At 39.7% G+C, this 25013-nt stretch overlaps 2 protein-coding genes across 2 annotated transcripts in view; one reads left to right on the top strand and one right to left on the bottom strand.

Annotated features, from left to right (window-relative positions):
* LOC148895159 (allantoinase, mitochondrial) lies at positions 1–17387 on the bottom strand. The gene is given in 13 exon segments (XM_089001180.1): positions 1–115; positions 118–175; positions 267–299; positions 2587–2759; positions 4177–4315; positions 6239–6425; positions 8824–8917; positions 10031–10076; positions 11157–11303; positions 12109–12223; positions 14028–14179; positions 15057–15215; positions 17248–17387. Coding segments are annotated over 13 exon segments (1431 nt in total). The 5' UTR covers positions 17284–17387; the 3' UTR covers positions 1–23.
* LOC148895160 (tetratricopeptide repeat protein 39C-like) overlaps positions 17313–25013 on the top strand; it is a 12194-nt gene continuing 4493 nt past the window's right edge. The window contains exons 1-6 of the mRNA XM_089001179.1: positions 17313–17461; positions 18516–18564; positions 20966–21094; positions 22089–22203; positions 22910–23276; positions 24243–24411. Of these exons, the coding sequence (XP_088857305.1) occupies positions 17313–17461; positions 18516–18564; positions 20966–21094; positions 22089–22203; positions 22910–23276; positions 24243–24411 (978 nt within the window). The remainder of the gene's footprint in view (positions 17462–18515; positions 18565–20965; positions 21095–22088; positions 22204–22909; positions 23277–24242; positions 24412–25013) is intronic.

A 25013-nucleotide genomic window follows, 5' to 3' on the forward strand; every position in this document is an offset into this window, starting at 1 on the left:
TTTCATTCCTTCATCCTTGCTCTTCACGCATCATCATGAGGGGTGGTCCTCGAAGGTATGAGGACGGTCTTCCCCAGGGGCTCTGCACTGAAGGAGCCGTCATGATACACCAGATGCCCCTCAAAATGGTCGACCTCACCACACCTCGGAGCGACATCCCAAGGTACGGTGTTATCTAAACACACACACGCACACATCGTATCAAAACGTTGGTGTGTCGGGGGACTAGCAGATAAATATGTGATGGATTGTCGGTAGTCTCCTACCTTGTTTTTATGATGTATGCCTTCTTTTTTAATCTGCAACACAAAGAAACAAAGCTTTGGGTACTTGAAATACAACTAAATTGATGTCCTGAGTTGACTAGAACGTTTTTTTTGGTGTGGTTATTTATCTATTTGAACCCTCATATAATGCTAAAGGACAACCGACGCCTCCGGATAAGTTGCGTCCATAATTTGTAAAATCACGTGGAATGACTTCTACTGAGCGCATTTGACAAAGATTCCACCGCATATAGCGATACAGTGAGACCTCAACTTACAAACACCTTAACTTACAAACTTTTCGTCTTACAAACGTCAAATTTATGAACATTAAACCTTATAATAAGCACTATTTTCATAATACACACCCACCACGGCTGGCGGAGTGATCTTCGGCGGAAGCACACGACCGAACAGCACCAGAGGTTAAGTTACCAACAGTCCTTATGGAAGGTGACTTTCCTTCCATAAGCCATCAACGACCATCAAAAAGGTAAATAAAACTTTATTTTACAGCACAGTTTATTTCCTTAATTACAGTCCTCATGTAATGTGCCTCTCTTTCCAAACAGCAATTCCCTTTGATCTTCGACCTCCAACACCATTCCATCAAGCCACCAATGACCATCACAAATGTAAATAAAGTGACTTTATGATACAATCCAGTGTATTTCTTTCATTACAATACAATAGCATATTTATTATACATAGAATAAGGTATGTTGTGTGTAGTTTTAAGGCTTATTTAGTTGAAAAGTATATTTTATGGAAACCCGGGAACGGATTATTCCCATTTTAATGGTTTCCTATGGGATTTTTTTTTTTGAGATACACACTTTTCGCCTTACACACTCTGTCTGGGAACCAATTAAGTTCGTAAGTTGAGGTCTCACTGTATTTTACGTTTTAAAACTCGCGCTGAATATACATGAAGTCTTATTTTCAAGTTGATGCAGATGCCAGAAGTGACGTCGCGGAGAGAACACCCTTGACGGAGAAAGCGATACACAATGCATTTTGGGTACTTTTTTTCATCTGAAAACACCGTGTTGATCAAAAAAAAAAAAAAATCAACATTTAGCTTGTAGTCGACGTGCACATTCCACCATGATGTCCCTGATCCACTGGTGGAAAGACGCTTTGATCCTCTCCTCTTTCATCTAGAACTGTTTCATGTCATCACAAAGAGGGTACAGCAAGTCCTGAAGAATGAATGTCTCTCTGTGTCTTTGTTTTGTCATATTGTCTCTATGCTGTCATATTATTTGTTATTTAGTTTTTTTTTTTTTGTTCTTTTGACTTCAAGACGGCGCCGCGAGAGTGGCTGCCTTTCCAGCAGCTCATGTATTTCGTTTTTCTACTTTCATTCCTTTCATCACTTTGCTGCTGTGAAATGTAAATTTCTCCACTGTGAGACTAATAAAGGCATATCCAATCCAATCCAAATCAAAAGCAAAACTACATCAATAACGCGATGGTGAATCGTTGTGTGGCAACCAATTGCGATAACACGCATAAAGAAGGTGTAAGTTTACACAAATTCCCAGATGACAAACCAGCCATTTCCTCTAGCGAATCAATAGAAAATAGCTAGCTAGCTAGTTAGATAGCGAATAGATAGCAAATATATAGCTAGCTAGGTAGCGAGCCTTTCAAAACTCTGAAGGTCACTTTACCGTCACAGAATCAGTTTTTTTCTGCGGGTGAGCAGCGGCTGCCACATGCGCCAGCGACAACTCAACCCGGAATAATTCAAATAGAAAGTTGGATAGCTAGCTGATAGATAGCTTATAGCTATCTAGCTTGCTAGTTAAATAGCGAATAGATAGCAAATAGAAAGCTAGCTAGGTAGCCAGCTAGCTAGTTAGATAGCGAATCGATAGCAAAGAGATAGCTAGCTAGGTAGCCAGATAGCTGGTTAGATAGCGAATAGCTAGCAAATAGATAGCTAGCTCGGTAGCCAGCTACATAGCTAGCAAGGTAGCCAGCCTTTCAAAACTCTCAAGGACACTTTACAGTCACAGTATCAGGTTTTCTGTGGGTGAGCAGCGGCAGCCACACGCGACAGCATTCACTCAACCCGGAAGTAACTCAAATAGATAGAAAGCAAGCTAGCTAATAATAATAATAATAATAATAATAATAATAATAATAATAATAATAATACAATGCATCTACAAACGCCCCTTCAAACTCTCAAGGACATAGCTAATAGATAGCCCTTTAGCTAATGGTTAGCAAATAGGTAGTAATGACCATAAGAGAGCCACCTGAAGCACTTTTTGGAATCTGAAAAAAAAAAAACAATCTCAATGCAAACCTCAAATTCTCTCTCAGAGTCCCAGATAACCAGATCAGCGTCGTAGCCCGATGCTAGGCTTCCCTTCCGCTGTCCAAGGCCGCACAGCCGAGCCGTGTTCTGGCACAGGAGGCGCACCGCATCGCCGAATTGAAAGCCCTTTTGACTGGCCGAGGTCCAAAACAGAGGCAAGCCTGACCAATAACAAATATAGTCATAAATGTTTGGTATTAATTTTTTACATTTTTGTAGTTGCCGTGTCATAAATTACATATAGGTCATAAATCACACAAGGGTCATAAATAACTATATTTTATAACTACAGTGATACCTTGGCTTACGAACTTAATTGGTTTCCAGACAGAGTGTGTAAGGCGAAAAGTGTGTTTCCCAAAAATTAATTTTCCATAGGAAACCATTCAAATTAGAATAATCCGTTCCCAGGTCCCCATAAAACAGAATTTTCTACTTTCTAATTTTCTAAGCCTTGAAACTACACAAAATATACCATATTTTACGTATAATAAATGTGATATGGTATTATAATTAAAGAAATAAACTGACCTGGATAATAAAGTCGTTTCATTTACCTTTGTGATGGTCGTTGATGGCTTGATGGAATGGAGTGGCCGCTTTCATCAGCATTAAACACTTGATGAAGAACATAGCCTTCTGCTTTCACCATCTCGAGGAATGATTCCTTGTAGGTGCTTTCTTTGTGATAATTTTATCTAGTTCCTCATCAATTGTGTTCAGTTTAGCTGGGTTGATAGCTTTTTGCATCAGTTGTACAGATGGCTTGTGCGGGTTATTTGTGGAGCCTGATTGATGGGAATTTTAACCTTGCAGTCTACACTCTGCCTTGGAACTGTCAAAGTTGAAGTGATTCTAAATTTCAGTTTTCTATCCATTTTGTCACTCTCTCTCTGTCGTCTGCCTGTCTCTTTAATGTTCAAACCACCTCCTCTCACTGCTGCGTTCTTGACCAATCACATGGCTTTAACCAAAGACTGGGGGCGGGGAATAGAGAACAAAAAAAATGTCGGCAGCCATTTTCTTTTTTGGAGAATGGCTTCAGTCTCTCTCTCTCTGTCTGTAAACCCCTCCCTCACTGCTGCGTTCTTGACCAATCCCGTGGCTTTAACCACGTAATAACAAAACAAGCCGACTGCCATTTTCTTGTAAGGAGAACGGGCTCGTTCACGAACGACACATCACTCATTGTGGCAGCTCCGTGTGTATCCCGAAAAATAGTTCGTATGCCAAAGTACAATTTTCATAAATCTAACGTTCGTTAACCGAAAAGTTCGTAAGCCAAGGGTTTCGTAAACCAAGGGTTTCGTAAACCAAGGTATCACTGTACAAGTATATTTATTGAAACTTTGTTTTTTAATGTTCAACGGCTTCTGAAACGCATCTGTTGCTGTTACAGTAAAGTCTCGTTATATCGATATTCAAGGGAGTCCGAAAAAATATCGATATAACCAGGACTATTGATATATCCGACCCTGTTTGCATGTAATTTTCTCCGTGCGTGCAAAGAAATAGTATCGATATAACCGGTACTATCGTTATATCCGATATCGATATAACGAGACTTTACTGTATTACCAAACTGGAGAGACGAAATCCCTCCCCAAGCCTCAGTAAAGTCTCCAGTTTCCAATTTCTTAAGGTCAGCCGTGCAGGGGGAGTGGTCCGACACCACCATGTCTATGTGGCCCGCCTTAAGCGCTGCCCATAAATGATCCTGCGGGGAAAAGTAATCATTTACACACACACACACACACACACACACACACACACACACACACACACACACACACACACACACACACACACACACACACACACACACACACACACACACACACACACACACACACACACACACACGCACCTTTATATATTTTGTAATAAGTGACAGAGTAAAGGCATGAAAACAAATCGTCAGTGTAGATGACTAACAGAGCATTACACAGAAACACGAAAAGGAGAAAGACACTGAAGAAAAAGAATTAAATTTAGACTGAAAGAATACTACAGTAAAGTCTCGTTATATCGATATTCAAGGGAGTCCGAAAAATATCGATATAACCGGGACTATCGATATATCCGACCCTGCGCGCATGTAATTTTCTCCGTGCGTGCATAGAATTAGTATCGTAATAAGCGGGACTATCGATATAACCGATAGCGATATAACCGATATCGATATAACGAGACTTTACTGTATTTGCTCTATTTGCTATCTATTTGCTATCTATTCGCTATCTAACTAGCTATCTATCTATTCGTTATCTATTAGCTAGCTAGCTAACTTTCTATCTATTTGAGTTAGTCCGGGTTGAGTGAACGCTGGCGCGTGTGGCTGCCGCTGCTCACCCACAGAAAAACATATCTTGTGACTGTAAAGTGACCTTGAGAGTTTTGAAAGGCGCTTAGAAATGAAATGGATTATTATTATTATTATTATTATTATTATTATTATTATTATTATTAAGGAATATGAAGACAGAGAGGGGAAATGAAGTCAGAAGAAAATTAACTCATTCACGAATTGAAAATATGACGTACAGCGCCATTTCCAAATATGTTCGGGTTTTGTTTTTCTTGTTTTACTCATTTCAAGCTCCTATAACTCCTGACTCATATAACTTAGGAATTAACTCTTTTTTTTCTGATGAAAGAAGAGAGTTTACGGTTTCCTACGCTGCATTGAATGTTTATAATAATGATAATAATAATACATTTCATTAAAAAGCACCTTTCAAAACTCTCAAGGACACTTTACAGTCACAGGATATTTTTTCTGCGGGTGAGCAGCGGCAGCCACACGCACCAGCGTTTATCATATTCTGTGGGTCCTGCAATTTGAATGAAAATGACTAAAACCCTGGCACTGCAGTGGACACACTTTTTGTCTGGCAGTTTATTATTTGATCTCTCAATTATTTTGTCGATTTATCGATAAATATTGAATTTTACATTAACTCATTCAATTGAAAAATTCAATCGGGAATTGAAAATATGACATAGAGCGCCATTCCTGAATTTGTTTGGGTTTTGTTTTTTCATGCTTGGGTGCCGATAAAGCGCTGGCCATGACCTCTCAATCGGGAATTGAAAATATGACATAGAGCACCATTCCTGAATTTGTTTGGGTTTTGTTTTTTCATGCTTGGGTGCCGATAAAGCGCTGGCCATGACCTCTAGCTATGTTTTTTTTCCTTTCCACAAGGGGGCAGCATTTCCCCTTTTGTCCATGTTCCAGCTTCCACTGTTGTTAAAGTGCTATATAAACCAATATGTATGTATTGCATTGTAGTTTGGACAGCCACTCCCATTTCGAGCTCATATAACTCCAGACTCATATAATTTAGGAATTAACTTTTTTTCTGATGAAAGAAGAGAGTCTAAGGTTTCTTACGCTGCATTGAATGTTTATGTGGTCCTAAAACTCAATATTTTGTGGCTACAATGACAAAAACCCTGGCACGGGAGTGCACACATTTTTTGTACATTGTATGGCAGCGAATGAGTTAATGAGGGAAAAAAACAGGTGAAGAAGAAAATAGTTGTGAAAAGCCAATAGAGGAAGAAGAGTGGGTATAAGGATAAGAGCGAGAAAGGAAACAAATAAACGGAGTAGCATTGACATTCTGCTTTTGACCTGATTTTGAGCCGATCTGATTGGCGGGCAACACTTGAACTCCGTGGCTCCAGCTGGTACGTCTTCTGCACTCAGGTTCAGGTAATGGTGGGTGGTCTCCACCGTTAGGGGGGTCCCGGCCTTCTTGGCTTCTAGGATGACTGGAAGTGCCAGGGATGAAGACAAGTGGACCACGTGGCACCGTACCCTAAAGAATAAAAAAAACACACACCGTCTATTATTTGTTTCTTTATTATATGTTAGCATTAAGCTAGCTTACGTTTGATTTTTGTGATTGTGTGAACCTCTGGTGTTTAAATTTGAAATACAATACAGTACAATTCTTTTAGAATAATAATAATAATACTACTACTACTACTACTACTACTAATAATAATAATAATAATAATAATAATAATAATAATACATTTCATTTGTAAGCGCCTATCAAAACTCTCAAGGTCACTTTACAGTCACAGGAAAAGTTTTTTTTCTGTGGGTGAGCAGCGGCAGCCACACGCGCCAGCATTCACTCAACCCGGAAGTCACTCAAACAGATAGAAAGCTAGCTACTTAATAAATAGCTAACAGATAGCAAGCTAGATAGCTAATAATTAGCAAATAGATAGCTAGATAGCTAATAAATAACTAGTTAGCTATATAGCTAATAGATAGCTAGCTAAAGAGCATATAGCCAGCCAGATAGCTAATAGACAGCAAATAGATAGCAAATAGATAGCCAGCTCAGTAGCCAGCAAGGAAGCCAGCGAGATAGGCAGCAAAATAGCTCGATAGCCAGCCGTATAGCGAATAGACAGTAAATAGATAGCAAATAGATAGATAAATAGCTAGCCAGCTAGATCGCCAACCAGCGAGATAGATAGCAAGATAGCAAATAGATTCCATATCAATCAATCAATCAGGGTGATTTGCCAATGGGTGTAAAACAGCAGCGACTGACTTTTGACTTGAAGACGGCGCCGCGAGAGTGGCTGCCTTTCCAGCAGCTCCTTTATTTTGTTTTACTACTTTTATTCCTTTCATAACTTTGCTGCTGTGAAATGTATATTTCTCCACTGCGAGACTAATAAAGGCAAATCCAATTCAATCCAACAAATATTGATTTATATAGCGCTTTAACAGCTGAATGTTTAATTCAATTTTATTCCATGTGTCAGGTTTACAATAAGTCTCAAGTAAGAGTGACAAATGAAGAGTTTAAAGGACAACCGACACCATTTTTTTTGTTTTTTAACTGACACCAGAAAAACGTTTTATAGCATCTAAAATACCCAAAACGCACAGGCTGATATTTTTAGTCAAATGCAAAACAATAAAAATGAGTTAAAGTGTCCAAAAACTACTTCAACTTGAACCCGGAAGTGGTCAGTTCCAGAAGGTCCCGCCCCCTTATTCGTGATGACTTGCTCCAGAATCAAAACAACGGCTTCAGATTCAGAGAAGATGCTTTCTTGTTACTCATCCAGTTATGAATATGATTCAAATAGTTCTGAATAGGAAAGCATAAATGTTTGCAATCGATTAAAGAAGTCTGCTGGGAATTTGTGTCAGCGAATATCAAATAATAGTCTTGGTGCAACACACAACGATTCACCATGGCGTTATTTATGTTTTCCTTCTAATTTCGCCATCAACACGAAGTTTTCAGACCAAACAAAGTACCGCAAAATGCATTGTGTGTCGCTTTCTCGGTCAGGCGGCGTTCCAAATGTGACGTCACGTAGGGGATGGTCATCAATTCGAAAAAAGACTTCCTGAATATTCAGTGCAAGTCTTAAAACGTAAAATATAGTTATATGTGGTGGAATCTTTGTCAAATACGCTCAGCCTTGTTTTTGAGTTGGTGACGAGTCCGTACGTGACGTCACTAAAGGACCGCCCTTTACAGTAAAAAAGACGCATTGTAGCGGTCCTTCCATCACGTCAATGTATTTTGCTGTACTTGTTTGGTCTGGGGACCTCGTGTTGCACTCAAAAGCCGCCAGGAGGCCAGAAGAGGGCGTCCAAGCTCCATATAAGGAATTTATCAGTCTGTGGAAAACGGAGGTGGCCACAGGAGGTCGCCATTTTGTGCCTCTTTTTTTGGGTGAGAGATTTTCCCCCAATATTGCCTCAAAATGGCAAAAATAAATTCTTTAATGGATTGCAAACATGTATGCTTTCCTCTTCAGAACTATTTGAATCATATTCATAACTGGATGTGTCACAAGAAAGCATCTTCTCCGAATCTGAAGCCATTGTTTTGATTCTCAAGCAATGCAAGACGTCTTGGCGTGATGTCACGAACTGGGGACGGGACTTTCTTAAAAATGCTCAATTCGCAGCTCAATTTTTTTTGGCAGATTTCGGACGCTTTAAGTCATTTTTATTGGTGTTTTGCATTTGACTAAAAATATCATACTGCATGTTTTGGGTATTTTAGATGCTATAAAACGTTTTTCTGTCGTCAGTTATAAAACAAAAAAGTGACATCGGTTGTCCTTTAAAGCGAACATACATTTATACTGCAGGTGGCCCGATAATAAATCCCTGTGATAAATAATTAAAGAGTTCAGTGTTTCTTAGTGTCAAAGTGATTGGCTCACTGGTATTCGGTGCAAAGTTGGACCACACTGCGGATGGCTTCCACCTCCATGATGTCGGGTCTGGACTGCAGGAAGGTGTCATATTGCTGAGGATCTGATGCGAATACAAGTCAACTTAATTGTTGGATCAAAGTTGTTTTTCTTCTCCTGGTTCATGTTCTTCGCTTGAATTGGTCTACATATATACAATAAATCCAAATTGTGATAATATAATATAATATAATATAATATAATAGTAAGATGGGCAACGACTGAGCCAAATACTATACCGTGCGAAATCGAGCGTTAGTTGACATGCTAGCTAGAATTAAGGTAGCTAGCTAGCCTTTATTTGGGAATCTAAACTATCTATTAAGATGAATAAGTTGGTAGCAGGCTAGGTAACTAGCGTGTTGTAGGTACGCTACAGTGACCTATATTCCACCGCGATTGTTTCTGTCCAGTGAAGCGAGCGCGCTCTGTACTCGCAGTCGTATATCATTGCATTTTTGTGAAGTACGTATTCGTTTTTCATGGGATTTTCCAAGCTATGCAGTTTATGATGACATATTACACACGTTTCCCTCCATGCTGTTTTTTGAAATTTCCGAATATGACAACGAGAAACGGGGAAGAAAATTTATTGAAGTTCACACACTTTTTGCTAACATTACAGTTTATAAAGGTGAGTAAGTTGTATTTCGATAACACATAGAAGTGGTAGAATATATATTTTGCTCCATAACTGCCAAGTTTCAAGCAAAAAGAAGCATTAGCATATGTATTTCTAGAGCTGGCAATTTTTCTGTCCTAGTATTCAGTGACAGCCATTTTGGATTTCTGACGAAAATCTGCCTGCATTCGATCGTTGATATTTGCTAATTTATATTTTTAATCTTTTCTTGTGTTGTCTGTTCTTGTTTAGAATTTCAAAAGCTTTACAATGGGACCTTACTTAAGATCTGCCAAAAATTGAGAAAGTTATGATAGTTTAAACTGTAATAAAGAATTCTGTCACAGATTTTCATAATAATAATAATAATAATACATTTGAATTATAAGCGCCTTTCAAAACTCTCAAGGTCACTTCACAGTCACAGGATAAGTTTTTCTGTGGGTGAGCAGCGGCAGCCACACGCGCCAGCGTTCACTCAACCCGGAAGTAACTAAAATAAAACAGTAAGACAAATAGATAGAAAGCTAGTCATAATAGTAGATAGAATCTTACCACCATTGTTCTCATCGGTCAGTTGAACTTCCTTCTCAGCGTGAAACTGACAAAGAAGAATCAGGGAGTGACATTTCAATAAAAAAAGCTTTTTGTTTTCATAATAACGTGCTAATTGAATGACGAAAATACAGGTGTCGCATTGTCGATTTAGATGGCTAATGCTAGCTGTACGTAAAATGCAGTTGCGCAGTGGTTGGAATAGCAAACTAAAGCTAAGTGTAACTCAAGCGAACACTAACTGTGGAAAACAGTCAAGTCGTTCAGTTAAGCTAGCTGGAAAAAGTTAAAGGACAACCGACACCTTTGGACAAGTTGTGTCCATAATTTGTAAAATCACTTGAAATGACTTCTACTGAGCGTATTTTACAAAGATTCCACCACATATAGCTATATTTTACGTTTTAAGACTCACGCTGAATATTCAGGAAGTCTTGTTTTCGAATTGATGACGATGCCAGAAGTGACGTCACGGAGGGAACGCCCCCTGACCGAGAAAGCGACACGCAATGCATTTTGGGTACTTTGGTCTGAAAACTTCGTGTTGATGGCGAAATTAGAAGGAAAACGCATAAATAACGCGATGGTGAATCATTGTGCGATGCACCAAGACTACTATTTGATACTAGTTGACACAAATTCCCATCAGACAAATCAGCCCATTTCCAACGGAGCTTGGGCGCCATCTTGTGCATTTTCTGGGACGCTACATTGCAGTCCAGACGCCTCAAAATGACACGGAAGGACTTCTTTAATCGATTGCAAACATTTATGCTTTCCTCTTTAGAACTATTTGAATCATATTCATAACTGGATGAGTAACAAGAAAGCATCTTCTCCGAATCTGAAGCCATTGTTTTGATTCTAGAGCAAGGCAAGACGTCCTGGCGTGACGTCACGAACAAGGGGGCGGGACTTTCTGATTTTGAGGTAGTTTTGGGACACTTTAACTCATTTTTATTGGTGTTTTGCATTTGACTAAAAAGATCAACCTGTGTGTTTTGGTTATTTTAGATGCTATAAAATGTTTTTCTGATGTCAGTTAGGAAACAAAAAAAATGGTGTCGGTTGTCCTTTAACTACTGTTTCAAATAGTAGTGGTTGCGCCATCTGATTAGCTCCATACCAACAAAACAGTTCCTGTTCCTCTCAGCTGCTCCAAGGCGGCAAGCAGATCTCCGTGGCTCACGTGAGGGAACTCATCCACCCCACTGTGGATTAGGAAGCACTTGAAGCCAGCTACTCCGGCCTGGATCATGGGCTGAAGTTCTAACTTTAAGGAGAAAGTTTGATATTATCAGTTTAAACATATCTGTCAACCCGGGAGACACTGTTACCTTTCTAATGTGTCAATTTTTTTCTTATTTATTGAGAAAAAAAAAACACGCGTGTGTAATATTTCATTGCGCAATTTTATGAACAAAATTTCACATATAAACATCAATAGTTTTCTCGCAATAATCAAGTATGGTCTTTGTTGTGGAGCATTGTAGCTTTTTTTGCTATGGACAAATTGAATTTGACCACAGCAAAATAAATAATTTCAAGTTGTGTTCTTGCGTTGCACAGTGTTTATAAAAATATGAATGATATTACGGCGTAAAAAATACGGTAAAATGTTTAATTCAACTGATTTTTAAATAAAAATTCTACTTGACCGGAACTTGTCTTCTCGGAACTTTTGTTTGTTCTCGGACTTGTTTTCTCGGTGGTCGACTTCGCTTTTTACGAGTAGCGATATTTGTTATAAATAACATTACTGCTAATATTTAATGACGAAAACTAAATCGAAAATATCTCAAAATTATATTTAACATTTTTGTGTGTTTCCTGTACAATCTTTCTTGTATGTAGTACCGTCTAAAAATGTGAGAAATCATACATAAAACGGCCAAATACGGCCTGTTGACACGTATAACTGTCTCGGTTGTATTTTTACATACAGCGAATGACGACTTGGCAGTGTCTTGAATTTTCTTATACATGTACCACAGTTACTGTCGCATATTTGGCAATTAGACATTTATACAGTATCACACTGCGCCATGTTGGGTTGAGTCCCCCACTCCCGACTTTACCTGATTTCCGGGAATCACGCCACCCCAAAAGGCTATGTCCACGAAGCATTTACCGGAAGTCTCGCGCAATTTCTCCTGGAAATTAGCCAACGTGGTCGTGGGAGGGAAGCTGTTTCTGGAATAAACGGATTATGTGCTGTGTTAGGTACATAGTTGAAAGGATTATTAGTGTAGAGTTACTAATTAACTGTTTGAAAATAGTGGCTGGATGAATGGATGAACACATGCTCAATTTCTGAGCATGAAATTTCATGTTATTTGTGCGGAATCGAGAGGATTTATAATAACAAATGAAAATCCTTTGTAATGAAATCTAAGTTAAACAAGACTGCATAAAGTGTCCTTAAGAGTCTTGAAAGGCGCTTATAAATGAAATGTATTATTATTTACATATTTTATATTTCCGTGCATGTGACATTGTCCAACTATTTTCTATCTTTGACGAAGTTTTTGAAGCGTTGACGGAAAATTTAAGGTCGTCCGTCATTTTGACGGATTGTGCCATAAACAAACCAGAGCTGGAACAGTACGTCCTTAATTATCTGTTTGAAAATAGTGGATAGATGAATGAATGGATGGACACATTTTTTCCAAGCCTGAGCTCAAAGCAAACCCGAAATTTCACGTCATTTGTGAGGACTCGAGAGGATTTTTTTTAAATAACAAATAAAAGTCTTTGTAACGAAATATAAGTGAAACAAGACTATCAACATTTACATTTTTTTATATTTTGGTGCAGTTTTTGTTATCCAACTATTTTCTATCTTTGACGGAGTTTTTGAAGCGTTGACGGAAAATTTAAGGTCGTCCGTCATTTTGACGGATTGCGCCATAAACACACCACAGTTGCAACAGTACGTCCTTAAGAAGCGCGGCACTTTGAGAAAGAGCCGAGTACACAGTGTGCGGTGGCTGCGCGCTCCCGTTTCGTAGTTAAATAACAATTAACATACTTCTTTCTTTAAAGTATGTATTTTATAACAGGTCTTCCTTAGTTTAGTATCCAGACATCGTTTTAGTAAACATTTTTATAAACGATGAGAAGGTTTCTCCAGCCGTCATCTGGTCTTCTTTGAAGGTGTCGGACGTTTCGCTTCTTATCCAAGGGGCTTCGTCAGCGAACTAAAATCTTTTGCTGGTAGTTTTGACCCTATATATATCCCTAATGTGCCGACGTGGTAGACTCTGCTTTTGTGTTGGCAAAGGTCTCGTTGTAGTTTTTCCTGAAAAACTACGAGTCCTTAGGCAACACAAAATTCCTACTTATTTCAAACCGATAAACACTTGAAGGCAAAAATTAGTGCATCCAAAAGATAGGCTGCCAAATGAAAAACAAAGTAATGTAGTTTATTCAATATGTTGTAAAAATGAAAATTGTAAAGAGCAATACATTGGGGAGACTAAACAAATTCTCAAAAAAAGACTTTATGAACATCGCAGGGATAATACTAGTGGGCCTCAATCGGCAGTACAGATGCACCTAAAAGCTAGCGACCATACATTTGACGACAATGAGGTTAAAATCTTAGCGAAAGAAAATAGATGGTTTGAAAGGGGATTAAAAGAAGCTATTTTCATAAAACAGCAAAACCCTCCACTAAATCGCCTTAATGGGGTGAGGTTCAATTTGGATCATTCCTACAATCGACTTCTTAGGCAACATAGGAACGTCCGACCGACACCTTCAAAGAAGTACAGATGACGGCTGAAGAAACCTTTTCATCGATGGACCACTCCTGTACGACTGAGAGCTTACACAGACGTATTTTCGTAAACGTAAAAAAAAAAAAAATCAGCGAGAGAGAAGCTCCGCCCAACCCGAGCCCGACCAGACCCGAACGCAATGATTGACATTTTGAGCGGTCGGGCTTGGGCTAGAAATCTCACGTCTCGGCTCGATAGACAAGTAGGTGACTCACAAGGGCATGTCCACAATGGTAGTGATACCTCCCGCTGCCGCTGCCCTAGTGGCTGTCCAGAACCCCTCCCAGGAGGTACGTCCCGGCTCGTTGACGTGGACGTGACAGTCCACAATTCCTGGCATCACTACACTATCGCCTGCATCCAACACCTGCAGACAAACTTTTCGGTTTACAAATGTTACATTTATGAAAATTTTACCTTGGCATACGAACTTTACCTTGGCATACGAACTTTTTTCGTACACGGGGCTGCCGCAATAAGTAATGTGTCGTTCGCGAACGAGCCCGTTCTTCTCACATCAAAATGGCAGCCGACTGTTTTTGTCCTCTATTCCCCGCCCCCAGTCTTCGGTTAAAGCCATGTGATTGGTCAAGAATGCAGCAGTGAGGGGAGGTGGTTTAAACATTAAAGAGACAGGCAGGCGACAGTGAGAGTTTCAACTTTGATAGTTCAAAGGCAGAGTGTAGACTGCAAGGTTAAAATATCCCATCAATCAGGCTCCACAAACAACCCGCACAAGCCATATGTACACTTGATGTAAAAAGCTATCAAAACAGCTAAACAGAACACAATTGATGAGGAACTAGATAAAATGATCGCAGAGAAAGCACCTACAAGGGATCATTCCTCAAGAGGGTGAAAGAAGGTTACGTTCCTCATCAAGTGTTTAATTCTGAGGAAACCGGACACTCCATTCCATCAAGCCATCAGCGACCATCACTAAGGTAAATAAAACCACTTTATTATACAGTACAGTTTATTTATTTAATTATAATACCATAGCACATTTATTCTACATAAAATAAGGAATATTTTGTGTAGTTTTAAGGCTTAGAAAATTAGAAAGTAGAAAATTATCTTTTATGGGGACCTGGGAACGGATTATTCTCATTTTAATGGTTTCCTATGGGAAATTAATTTTTGGGATACACACTTTTCGATTTATACACTCTGTCTGGGAACCAATTAAGTTTGTAAGCCAAGGTATCACTGTATTACATTCCTTTTTAACACATTGATCTTACCTTCACACCCTCTGGAACTTCCCCACCATAAAGGACCTGATGAATTTTACCATCTCGTATTAGGATGACGGCAGGCCCGACTTGTTGGTTACCCAGAAACACTCTGCTGCTCTTCACCGCTGCCACAGTAGATCCAAGTTCCACGCTTGCCTTCATTGCCTGCGAAGCCGAAAAACATTCAAAAATGTGTTTTTCATCGTCAAGCTGGATCACGTGGGACACTCATGTTCCTTCGAGCGTACCCCCCTCCCCTGCTTTCCCTCTAAAATGGTTCAAAGTATCAGCAGTGCTCAGTCATATCAGCACGTGAGACTTAACAAAACAATCCACACAAAAAGAATATGTGTCCTACTAACAGACTACAAACACATTTCTCTATTTTTAACACATGCTACAGTCTTTTTTAACTCCAAAGCTATTTTGCTAACTATTAATCAGTCCATCTATTTGTCTATGTACGTATATAATGACCTTCTAGTTAGGTATCCAATGACCTAGCTAAGTCGCCCCCGTCATATCTCACATCATGTTCACATATTAAAATACAGTAAAGTCTCGTTATATCGATATTCAAGGGAGTCCGAAAAAATATTGATATAACCGGGACTATCGATATATCCGACCCTGTTCGCATGTAATTTTCTCCGTGCGTGCATAGAAATAGTATCGATATAACCGGGACTATCGATATATCCGATATCGATATAACGAGACTTTACTGTACCTAGAAAAAATGTTTTCTAAATTTGGCACAGCCAAAAAAAAGTCTATTTCACTACTGTAATTAAATAAATAGTTAAATAAATACAGAGATAAATACATAGATATAGATATCTAGCACTACAAAAGCTAGCTAAAAAGATCTTTAGCTAGCTATATTGTCTAGCTGGCTGGCTATCTATTAGCTATCTGGCTAGCTATATAGCTATCTAGCTCGCTGGGTATTGGCTATCTATTAGGTAGCTGGCTAGCTTTCTATCGATTTGAGTTACTTCCGTGTTGAGTGAACGCTGACGCGTGTGGCTGCCGCTGCTCACCCACAGATAAAAAAAAATATCCTGTGACTGTAAAGTGACCTTGAGAGTTTTGAAAGGCGCTTATAAATGAAATGTATTATTATTATTATTATTATTATTAATATTCTTTTTCTTCTTCCTCTTCTTATTATTATTGTTATTATCATTATTATTGTTGTTGTTGTCGTTATTGTTGTTGTTGTTATTATTAATATTCTTACTACTATTATTATTATTACATATTACTATTATTACTATTCTTATTATTATCATTATTATTATTATTATTATTAATCTTACTACTATTATTACTACTATTATTATTATATTATTATTATTATATTCCATTTAGCAAAGCCAAACATTTATTCATAAATGTAATTGTAGTTATGTCTTTTGTTTGTTACGTGACAATTTATTACTCATAATAATCCTAAAAGTTGGAGTTAAAATGTGTGGGAAGGCTAAATGGGTGGAAAAAAAGCGACTACTGTACTGCTATACTGTATTTCTTCTTGAAACATGACACCTTTTTTATTTTATATTTTTTAATGTAGCAAGTCCAGTTGCCCTTGACACTCACATTCGCTTGTTTTAGCGCATTGATAATTACAAAAAGTTGTGTACATTGTCTACTTCCGTTAGCTGCGATAAGCAGAAGTTCAGTTAGTACGCAAGTTTAATTTTGCAATAGTTTACTCAAGTATTCAAATGTTATTGTACGAGTCATTTTTTTTTTTCAAACCAAGTGCACGGCTGTAGTTAATTTTGTTGTTCTTGTGTGTATACAGAAATATTGTAAAGTATGAGCAAACTACATTCAATATAAATCATACACATGTCAAACACCATTCATGTCGCCAATCTTTAATCATCGTACATTAAAAAAAAGAGTAAATTCGTTTCATTAGCTATACATTTTCGTCCACATTATTGTTCTATTTTTTTAACGACAATATTCTTTTTTACATTCCAATAACGTATTTTATGTTCATTGAAGCGCCATTGATTCCGCTTAACGTCATGACGTAATTCGCGCCGGGTCACGTGACTGTTTTGATTACGTAATGCACCGGATGCAGCACGACCTGGGAGGACAAGGCGAGGAAGCGATGGATGGGCGGATGGCTCGTTAGAAAAAAATAATAAAAATGGAATAGTCAAAGGCAACTTACTTTTGACGGTTTTCCTCGATTAGCCATATCATTCATTCTTATCTCCAACACTACTCAAGCAAGGGATGGCTGGCCCGGAGCAGCAGAAGCAGCATCAGCAGCAGGTGGAAGAGAAGGCCGAGCACATCGATGACGCCGAGATGGCGCTGCAGGGCATCAACATGCTGCTCAACAACGGTTTTAAGGAGAGCGACGAGCTTTTCAGAAGATACAGGTAACGTGGATTGTCTGTGCGCGTTCGTGTTGACAAATAGATGCGGCGAATCGGTTGAATGTAAAGTTGACGTCGTGACGTCACATCCCGACGTGCGTTGGGATGTGGGTGAGGCATTTTTGTGTGGGTCTTTAAAATATTTTTTTTCCCCCATGGAATAACAGCAAAACAAACACAAAAAAACAATTATCATCTTAAATAAAATCTTAGTTTTATGCCCCGCCCACATGAGACCTATTCTTCAGACACAGAACGTAGCACATGCTAGCTTGCACATTACATCATGACAGATACCACAACTGTGGTTAAGACATCTCATTCTATCGTATATTATACGTTTTTTTATCATTTCAAATAATGTATGGCGTACTACAAACTTATACGGGAAAAAAAATAAAAATTGTGAACCGATCTTACAAAGACCATTTTTTTTGGCTCAAATACAGTTCGTCTCAACTGCTGGTAGCCAACGACAATGCTGCCACCGATCGCTACTATTGTCACGGCAAACCAGCCAAAGAGAGTTTTGAAAGGCGCTTATAAATGAAATGTAGTATAATTATAATGTTTTTATCGCTGCGTACGGCCGGATTGATAAATGCATGATGTGCGCATGCGCGGTAAACTGCATTTCCGCTCGCGTTAGCGTTTTTTAAAATTATTTAAAAAAAAAAACAACGGCGTACTACACTTTTTATACGGTAATTTTAATCATTAAATAAGGGCATCTATTAGCCAAAATTGGCAGGTATGTAATTGATTATAAACAGGCATCATAGAAGCCAGCTTTCCAGATGCCATTACTGTGGTAACTATCGACCATGATACATTTTAATTTTAGCCAAAAGCTAATCCTTGAGTAAGGCCATGAGCCAGTACATATAGTTGTTTCAATAGTTGCAAAATTCAGCCCCTACAAATAACAAATATTTAATTGGTAAAGATACTAAAGACCAAAGACGCCCCTCTGCAACGTACCCAAAACTGTTATTGCTTGTAGATTTCAGCTTCAGCATTCACTGCGGTGTCCCTTTCACTTGTGTTCACTCTGCAGGAGTCAAAGTCCTCTGATGAGCTTCGGTGCGAGTTTTGTAAGCTTCTTGGTAAGTGGATCAAAATTAGAAGCAAATGTCTTCATGTGGTAACATGGAATGTAAAATTTATGTTGTTACGTTGTTATTTACACAGCTTTTGTTTTTAGCTTGATACTTAATTAGGTAATCTTTACATCTGTTCTGCTTAGCACTCTGGTTGGACTGAGTCCATAAATGAAGCGCCTCGAGCAGGCGTCCCAACCAGTTAGTCGTGATCAACCGGTAGCCCGTGGATTGGTCCATAAATTAAATGACAAGCGACACCATTTTTATGTTTCCTAACTGAAATCAGAAAAACGTTTTATAGCATCTAAAATACCCAAAACTCGCAGTATGATATTTTTAGTCAAATGCAAAACACCAATAAAAATGAGTTAAAGTCTCCCAAAACTACTTCAAAATGACCTCAGAGATGGCAAGTTTCAGAAGGTACCGCCCCCTTGTTCGTGATGTCATGCCAGGACATCTTGCCTTGCTCTAGGATCAAAACAATGGCTTCAGATTCAGAGAGGATGCTTTCTTGTTAGCCAGCCAGTGATGAATATGATTCAAATACTTCTGAAGAGGAACGCGTAAATGTTTGCAATCGATTAAAGAAGTCTTTCCAGATCAATTGGAGCCATCAGGACTCCAAGGTAGCGTCCCAGAAAATGCACAAGATGGCGCCCAAGCTCCTTTGGAAATGGGCTGATATGTCTGATGGGAATTTGTGTCAACTAGTATCAAATAGTAGTCTTGGTGCAACACACAACGATTCACCATCGCGTTATTTATGTATTTTCCTTCAACACGGATCAACATGAAGTTTTCAGACCAAACAAAGTACCCAAAATGCATTGTGTGTCGCTTTCTTGGTCAGGGGCGTTCCAGACTTGACGTCACGTCAGGCATCGTCATCAACTCAAAAACAAGACTTCCTGAATATTCAGCGCGAGTCTTAAAACGTAAAATATAGCTATATGCGGTGGAATCTTTGTAAAATACACTCAGTAGAAGTCATTTGAAATGATTTTACAAATTATGGACACAACTTGTCCGGAGGCGTCGGTTGTCCTTTAATTGTGAGGGGTGTGGGTGGAAATGGAGGATGTCTGTGTGTGTGTTATTAACTCATTCACTGCCATTCACGAATTTACCCGGTAATTGAACATATTATTTTTTTTCCTGTTTGGGTGCCAGTAAAGCGCTGGCCATGGCCACTGGCAATGTTTTTTCCCTTCCACAAGGGGGCAGAATTTCCCCCTTTTCCATGTTCAGGGCTTTGGTCCAAAATCAACTGTTGTTAAAGCCCTATTTAAACTATACGTATGTATTGCATTGTATTTTGAACAGCCACCCTCATTTCAAGCTCACATAACTCCATATCATTTAGGAATTTTCTTTTTTTTCTGATGAAAGTCTAAGGGTTCTTCTGCTGCTATGAATGTTTATGTAGTCCTAAAACTCACTATTCTGTGGGTCTTGGAATTTGAGTAACGATGACAAAAACCCTGGCACTGGAGTGGACACTTTTTTGTACATGTCTGACAGTTAATGAGTTAATCTTTTTGTTTTAGTGTACACTGAACCCTAAGCATCCTGATCGGTTTCACATGTGAAAAAATATTTAATAATACAATTAAATCAGCAGGTCACCTTGAACCTATGGTTCGTTAGCTTTAACGTCAGTCGCAATTAGCCATATTTGGGCTTTGGCATTTGCCACCCGGAAATACAGTGAGACCTCAACTTACAAACACCTTATCTTACAAACTTTTCGTCTTACAAACTTCAAATTTCTGAAAATTAAACCTTATAATAAGCACTATTTTCATAATACACACCCACCACGGCTGGCGGAGTGATCTTCGGCGGAAGCACACGACCGAACAGCACCAGAGGTTAAGTTATCAACAGTCCTTATGGAAGGTGACTTTCCTTCCATAAGCCATCAACGACCATCAAAAAGGTAAATAAAACTTTATTTTACAGCACAGTTTATTTCTTTAATTAAAGTCCTCATGTAATGCGCCTCTATTTCCAAACAGCAATTCCCTTTGACCTTCGACCTCCAACGCCATTCCATGAAGCCATCAATGACCATCACAAATGCAAATAAAATGACTTTATGATACAATGCAGTGTATTTCTTTCATTACAATACAATAGCACATTTATTATACATAGAATAAGGTATGTTGTGTGTAGTTTTTTAGGCTTATTTAGTTGAAAAGTATATTTTATGGAAACCCGGGAACAGATTATTCCCATTTTAATGGTTTCCTATGGGAATTTTGTTTTTGAGATACACACGTTTCGCCTTACACACTCTGTCTGGGAAACAATTAATTTCGTAAGTTGAGGTCTCACTGTACTGTACATGGAATGTCATGTTAAAACGATCGATACAGTTGTGTTGGATTATTTTCAGAATGCCATGATGACATTCGAAGAGGAGAAGATGCAGACAGCCTGCGACGACCTGAAGACCACCGAAAAGCTGTGTGAGAGCGACAGCGTCGGCGTACTGGAGACCATCAGAAACAAGATTAAGAAGAGTGTCAGTGTCTGTACAGTCCACACATATTTATTTTCCACATGATTTTTCAGACCCACCTGTGAAACTTTTGACAGATGGAAATTTTTAATGGCTTGTGTATATAGTTTGATCAGCCTCCTACCTTCTTTAAAAGATAACCGACACCATTTTTTTTGTTTCCTAACTGACATCAGAAAAACGATTTCTAGCATCTAAAATACCCAGGGTGCAGGGGTCGAGGTCGTAAGTATGGGTGGTCGTAAGTCGAGCCGGTCGTAAGTCGGATGTTACCTGTATTTGGAAAAGGTTTGAAAATACACAATTCATTGAAGGTGCGCCTTATACTCCGGTGCGCCTTATACACCGGAAAATACGGTACTTGGACGTAATGCTAGGAGTAGCAACACGTTAAAAAAATACAGCATAAACGATAATAATGCGTAAGATAATACTCTGGATGGTTGTATTTACTATACTCTGTGGCTTGCTTCCTGTGGCTTAGTAAGGAAAGTCTAAATTATGGTTTGCCTTGACACAGAAAAAAAACAAAAACATAACTGCAATATAATTTAAAACACATTCTTATCTTACAGCCTGGAAGGCGGAAGTAGACGGCGAAACATGTCAGGTATTTGAACACCGACAATACACTGTCTGTAAGTAAAGAATCTGTTTAAAATTAGATATCAAGAAGACAGGATGAACTTAATACAACTAAAACTGCAGTATAATGCCGTTGCATATGATCATCCATCATATACAGGTATCACCTGACTTACGACCGGCCCGACTTACGACCACCCGTACTTATGACCATGACCTCCAGACCCTATCTTTAACATTTTAAGATGGGGAGTTTGGGAGTCAGTTAGCCTCTGAGTCTCTATTAAACATTTTGAATGGATTTCGACTTACGACCATTTTGACTTATGACCGACCGTTTGGTCGGAACGGAACTCTGTCGTAAGTCGGATGTTACTTGTATTGGCATTTTAAATGTCCTCTGGGTGTACAGATGGATTCTCAGAGGTCCGGCGTGGTGGTGGTAGACCGTCTGCAAAGACAAATCATTGTCGCCGACTGTCAGGTCTACTTGGCTGTGCTCTCCTTTGTCAAGCAGGAACTCTCAGGTCAGTTCCATAATTTCCGGCACGTTTGTGGTATGGACCACGAGTTACTATGGTCATTCGAGTTTGTTGGAACAACAAGAATCATCTTTGTTATGATTCGTTTGTTAGGAATAGTAGTAGTAGTAGTAGTAGTAGTAGCTAGTTAGCGAGGTAGTAGCCAGCTAGCAAGCAAGGTAGTAGCTAGCGAGGCAATAGCAAGCTTGCTAGCTAGTGAGGCAGTAGCTAGCTAGCGAGGCGGTAGGTAGCTAGCTAGCGAGACAGTAGGTAGCTAGCGAGACAGTAGGTAGCTAGCAAGGCAGTAGCTAGCTAGCTTGCTAGCCAGGCAGTAGATAGCTAGCTAGCCAGGCAGTAGCTAGCTAGCAAGGCAGTAGCTATCTAGCTAGCTAGAGAGGCAATAGCAAGCTAGCTAGCTAGTGAGGCAGTGGCTAGATAGCTAGCGAGGCAGCAGCTAGCTAGCGAGGCAGTAACTAGCTAGCGAGACAGTAAGTAGCTAGGCAGTAGCTATCTAGCTGGCTAGCGAGGCAGTAGGTACCTAGCTAGCAAGGCAGCAGCTAACAGGGCTAGTTGCTCGCTACTTAGCTACTGTGGCTAATGTGAGCTTTTATGAGCGTGTGAGTTACTCGTGAGTAGTTCTCTTCCGAAAGCTGTGTTGGTGCCTTTCCTGTGTATATTTTCTTCATAAATGAAGTATTTTATGTCGAGGCAGCATACATCAAAGGCGGCTGGATCCTCCGCAAGGCATGGAAGATGTACAACAAATGTCACAGCGACATTAGCCAGCTACAGGCTACTTGCCAGGAGCCCACCGCTGAGCCCACCGCTACCACCACCACCACCATGCCCGACAACGCCAACCACAATCAGGTGGAAGGCGGAGTAACGACGGAGGCCCTGGACCGCCTGAAGGGCTCGGTGAGCTTCGGTTACGGCCTGTTCCATCTCTGCATCTCCATGGTGCCCCCACACCTTCTAAAGATCATCAACCTGCTGGGCTTTCCCGGAGATCGCCTCCAAGGCCTCGCCGCGCTGGCCTATGCTAGCGAAAGCAAGGATATGAAGGCACCTCTAGCGACGTGAGTACAGTCATACCTCGGTTTACGAACCCCTTGGTTTATGAACTTTTCGGATGAGGAATGTTAAATTTATGAAAAATTTGCCTTGGCATACAAACTATTTTTCGGGATACACACAGAGCGCCACAATAAGTGATGTGTCGTTCGCGAACGAGCCCGTTCCCCTAACAAGAAAATGGCAGCCGGCTTGTTTTGGTCTTCTATTCCCCGCCCCCGGTCGCCAGTTAAAGCCACGTGATTGGTCAGGAACACAGCAGTGAGGGGGTGGGGTTTATCGACAGAGAAAGAGTGAAGCCATTCTACAAAAAAGAAAATGGCAGGCGACATGTTTTTGTCCTCTATCCCCCGCCCCCAGAGTGCAGAGTGTAGACTGCAAGGTTAAAATTCCCATCAATCAGGCTTCACAAATAACCCGCATCAGCCATCTGTACACTTGATGTAAAACGCTATCAACCCAGCTAAACAGAACACAATTGATGAGGAACTAGATAAAATTATCACAGAGAAAGCACCTACAAAGGATCATTCCTCAAGATGGTGAAAGAAGAAGGCTACGTTCCTTATCAAGTGTTTAATGCTGATGAAACCGGCCACTCCATTCCATCAAGCCATCAACGACCATCGCAAAGGTAAATAAAACAACTTTATTATAAAGTACAGTTTATTTCTTTAATTATAATACCATAGCACATTTATTATACATAAAATAAGGTATATTTTGTGTATTTTAAGTCTGAAAAAATTAGAACGTAGAAAATTATGTTTTATGGGGAACTGGGAACGGATTATTCTCATTTCAATTGTTTCCTTTGGGAAATTAATTTTTGGGATACACACTTTTCGTTTTTCACACTCTGTCTGGGAACCAATTAAGTTCGTAAGCCAAGGTATCACTGTACGTCACAGACAGATAACCCCTTTAGAATGTATTTTTTATTACCAATGCAGTTATGTGGGGTCTTACAGGTTGGCCTTATTGTGGTACCACACGGTCGTGTTGCCCTTCTTTGCGCTAGACGGATGCGATTCTCACGCTGGCCTGACAGAAGCCAAAGAGATCCTGCACAGGAAGTCGCTCGTCTACCCGAATTCCTCCCTCTTCATCTTCTTCAAGGGGCGCGTACACAGGTTGGAGGTAGGGATGCTGACAATATGCTGCATTCATGAACATGGGAAATTGGAGCTTTTCAGAAAAACAACACTGGAACACGTCTCAAATTGAGATGTCTATTTTGTGATCCTGGATATACAGTATCTAAATATTTGTGAAGACAGTTTTGAAGAAGAAAACAAAGCCGTCTGTGTAAGCTCTCAGTTGTCTCAGGTGTGGTCCATCGATGAAAAGGTTTCTTCAGCCGTCATCTGTACTTCTTTGAAGGTGTCGGACGTTTCGCTCCTCATCCGAGAAGCTTCGTCAGCGAATTAAAATTTGCTGGTAACTCTGGCCCTATATGAGGTTTAATTTTGGCCGTGCTTGCAACAGACTTCTTAGGACGTTACCACGTAGGCTTAGACATGCTGATGGCCCTATACAGGTAACATCCAACTTACGACCGGCTCAATTTACGACCACGAACTCCAGGCCCTATTTAAAAATTTTTAATTCTACGCCTGCCACCGCGACGCGCTAGCAGGCCAGTAACGCGTACGACAATTTTTGCCAGCCAGCATCTCACTCTCGCGCAGCAATCGACCGTGTGATGGCACCAGAGGGGGGAGTTTGAGAGTCATTTAGCC

The sequence above is a fragment of the Hippocampus bargibanti genome, linkage group LG07 (genome assembly GCF_051943395.1).
Source record: "Hippocampus bargibanti isolate YZ-2025 linkage group LG07, ASM5194339v1, whole genome shotgun sequence".
NCBI lineage: Eukaryota > Metazoa > Chordata > Actinopteri > Syngnathiformes > Syngnathidae > Hippocampus > Hippocampus bargibanti.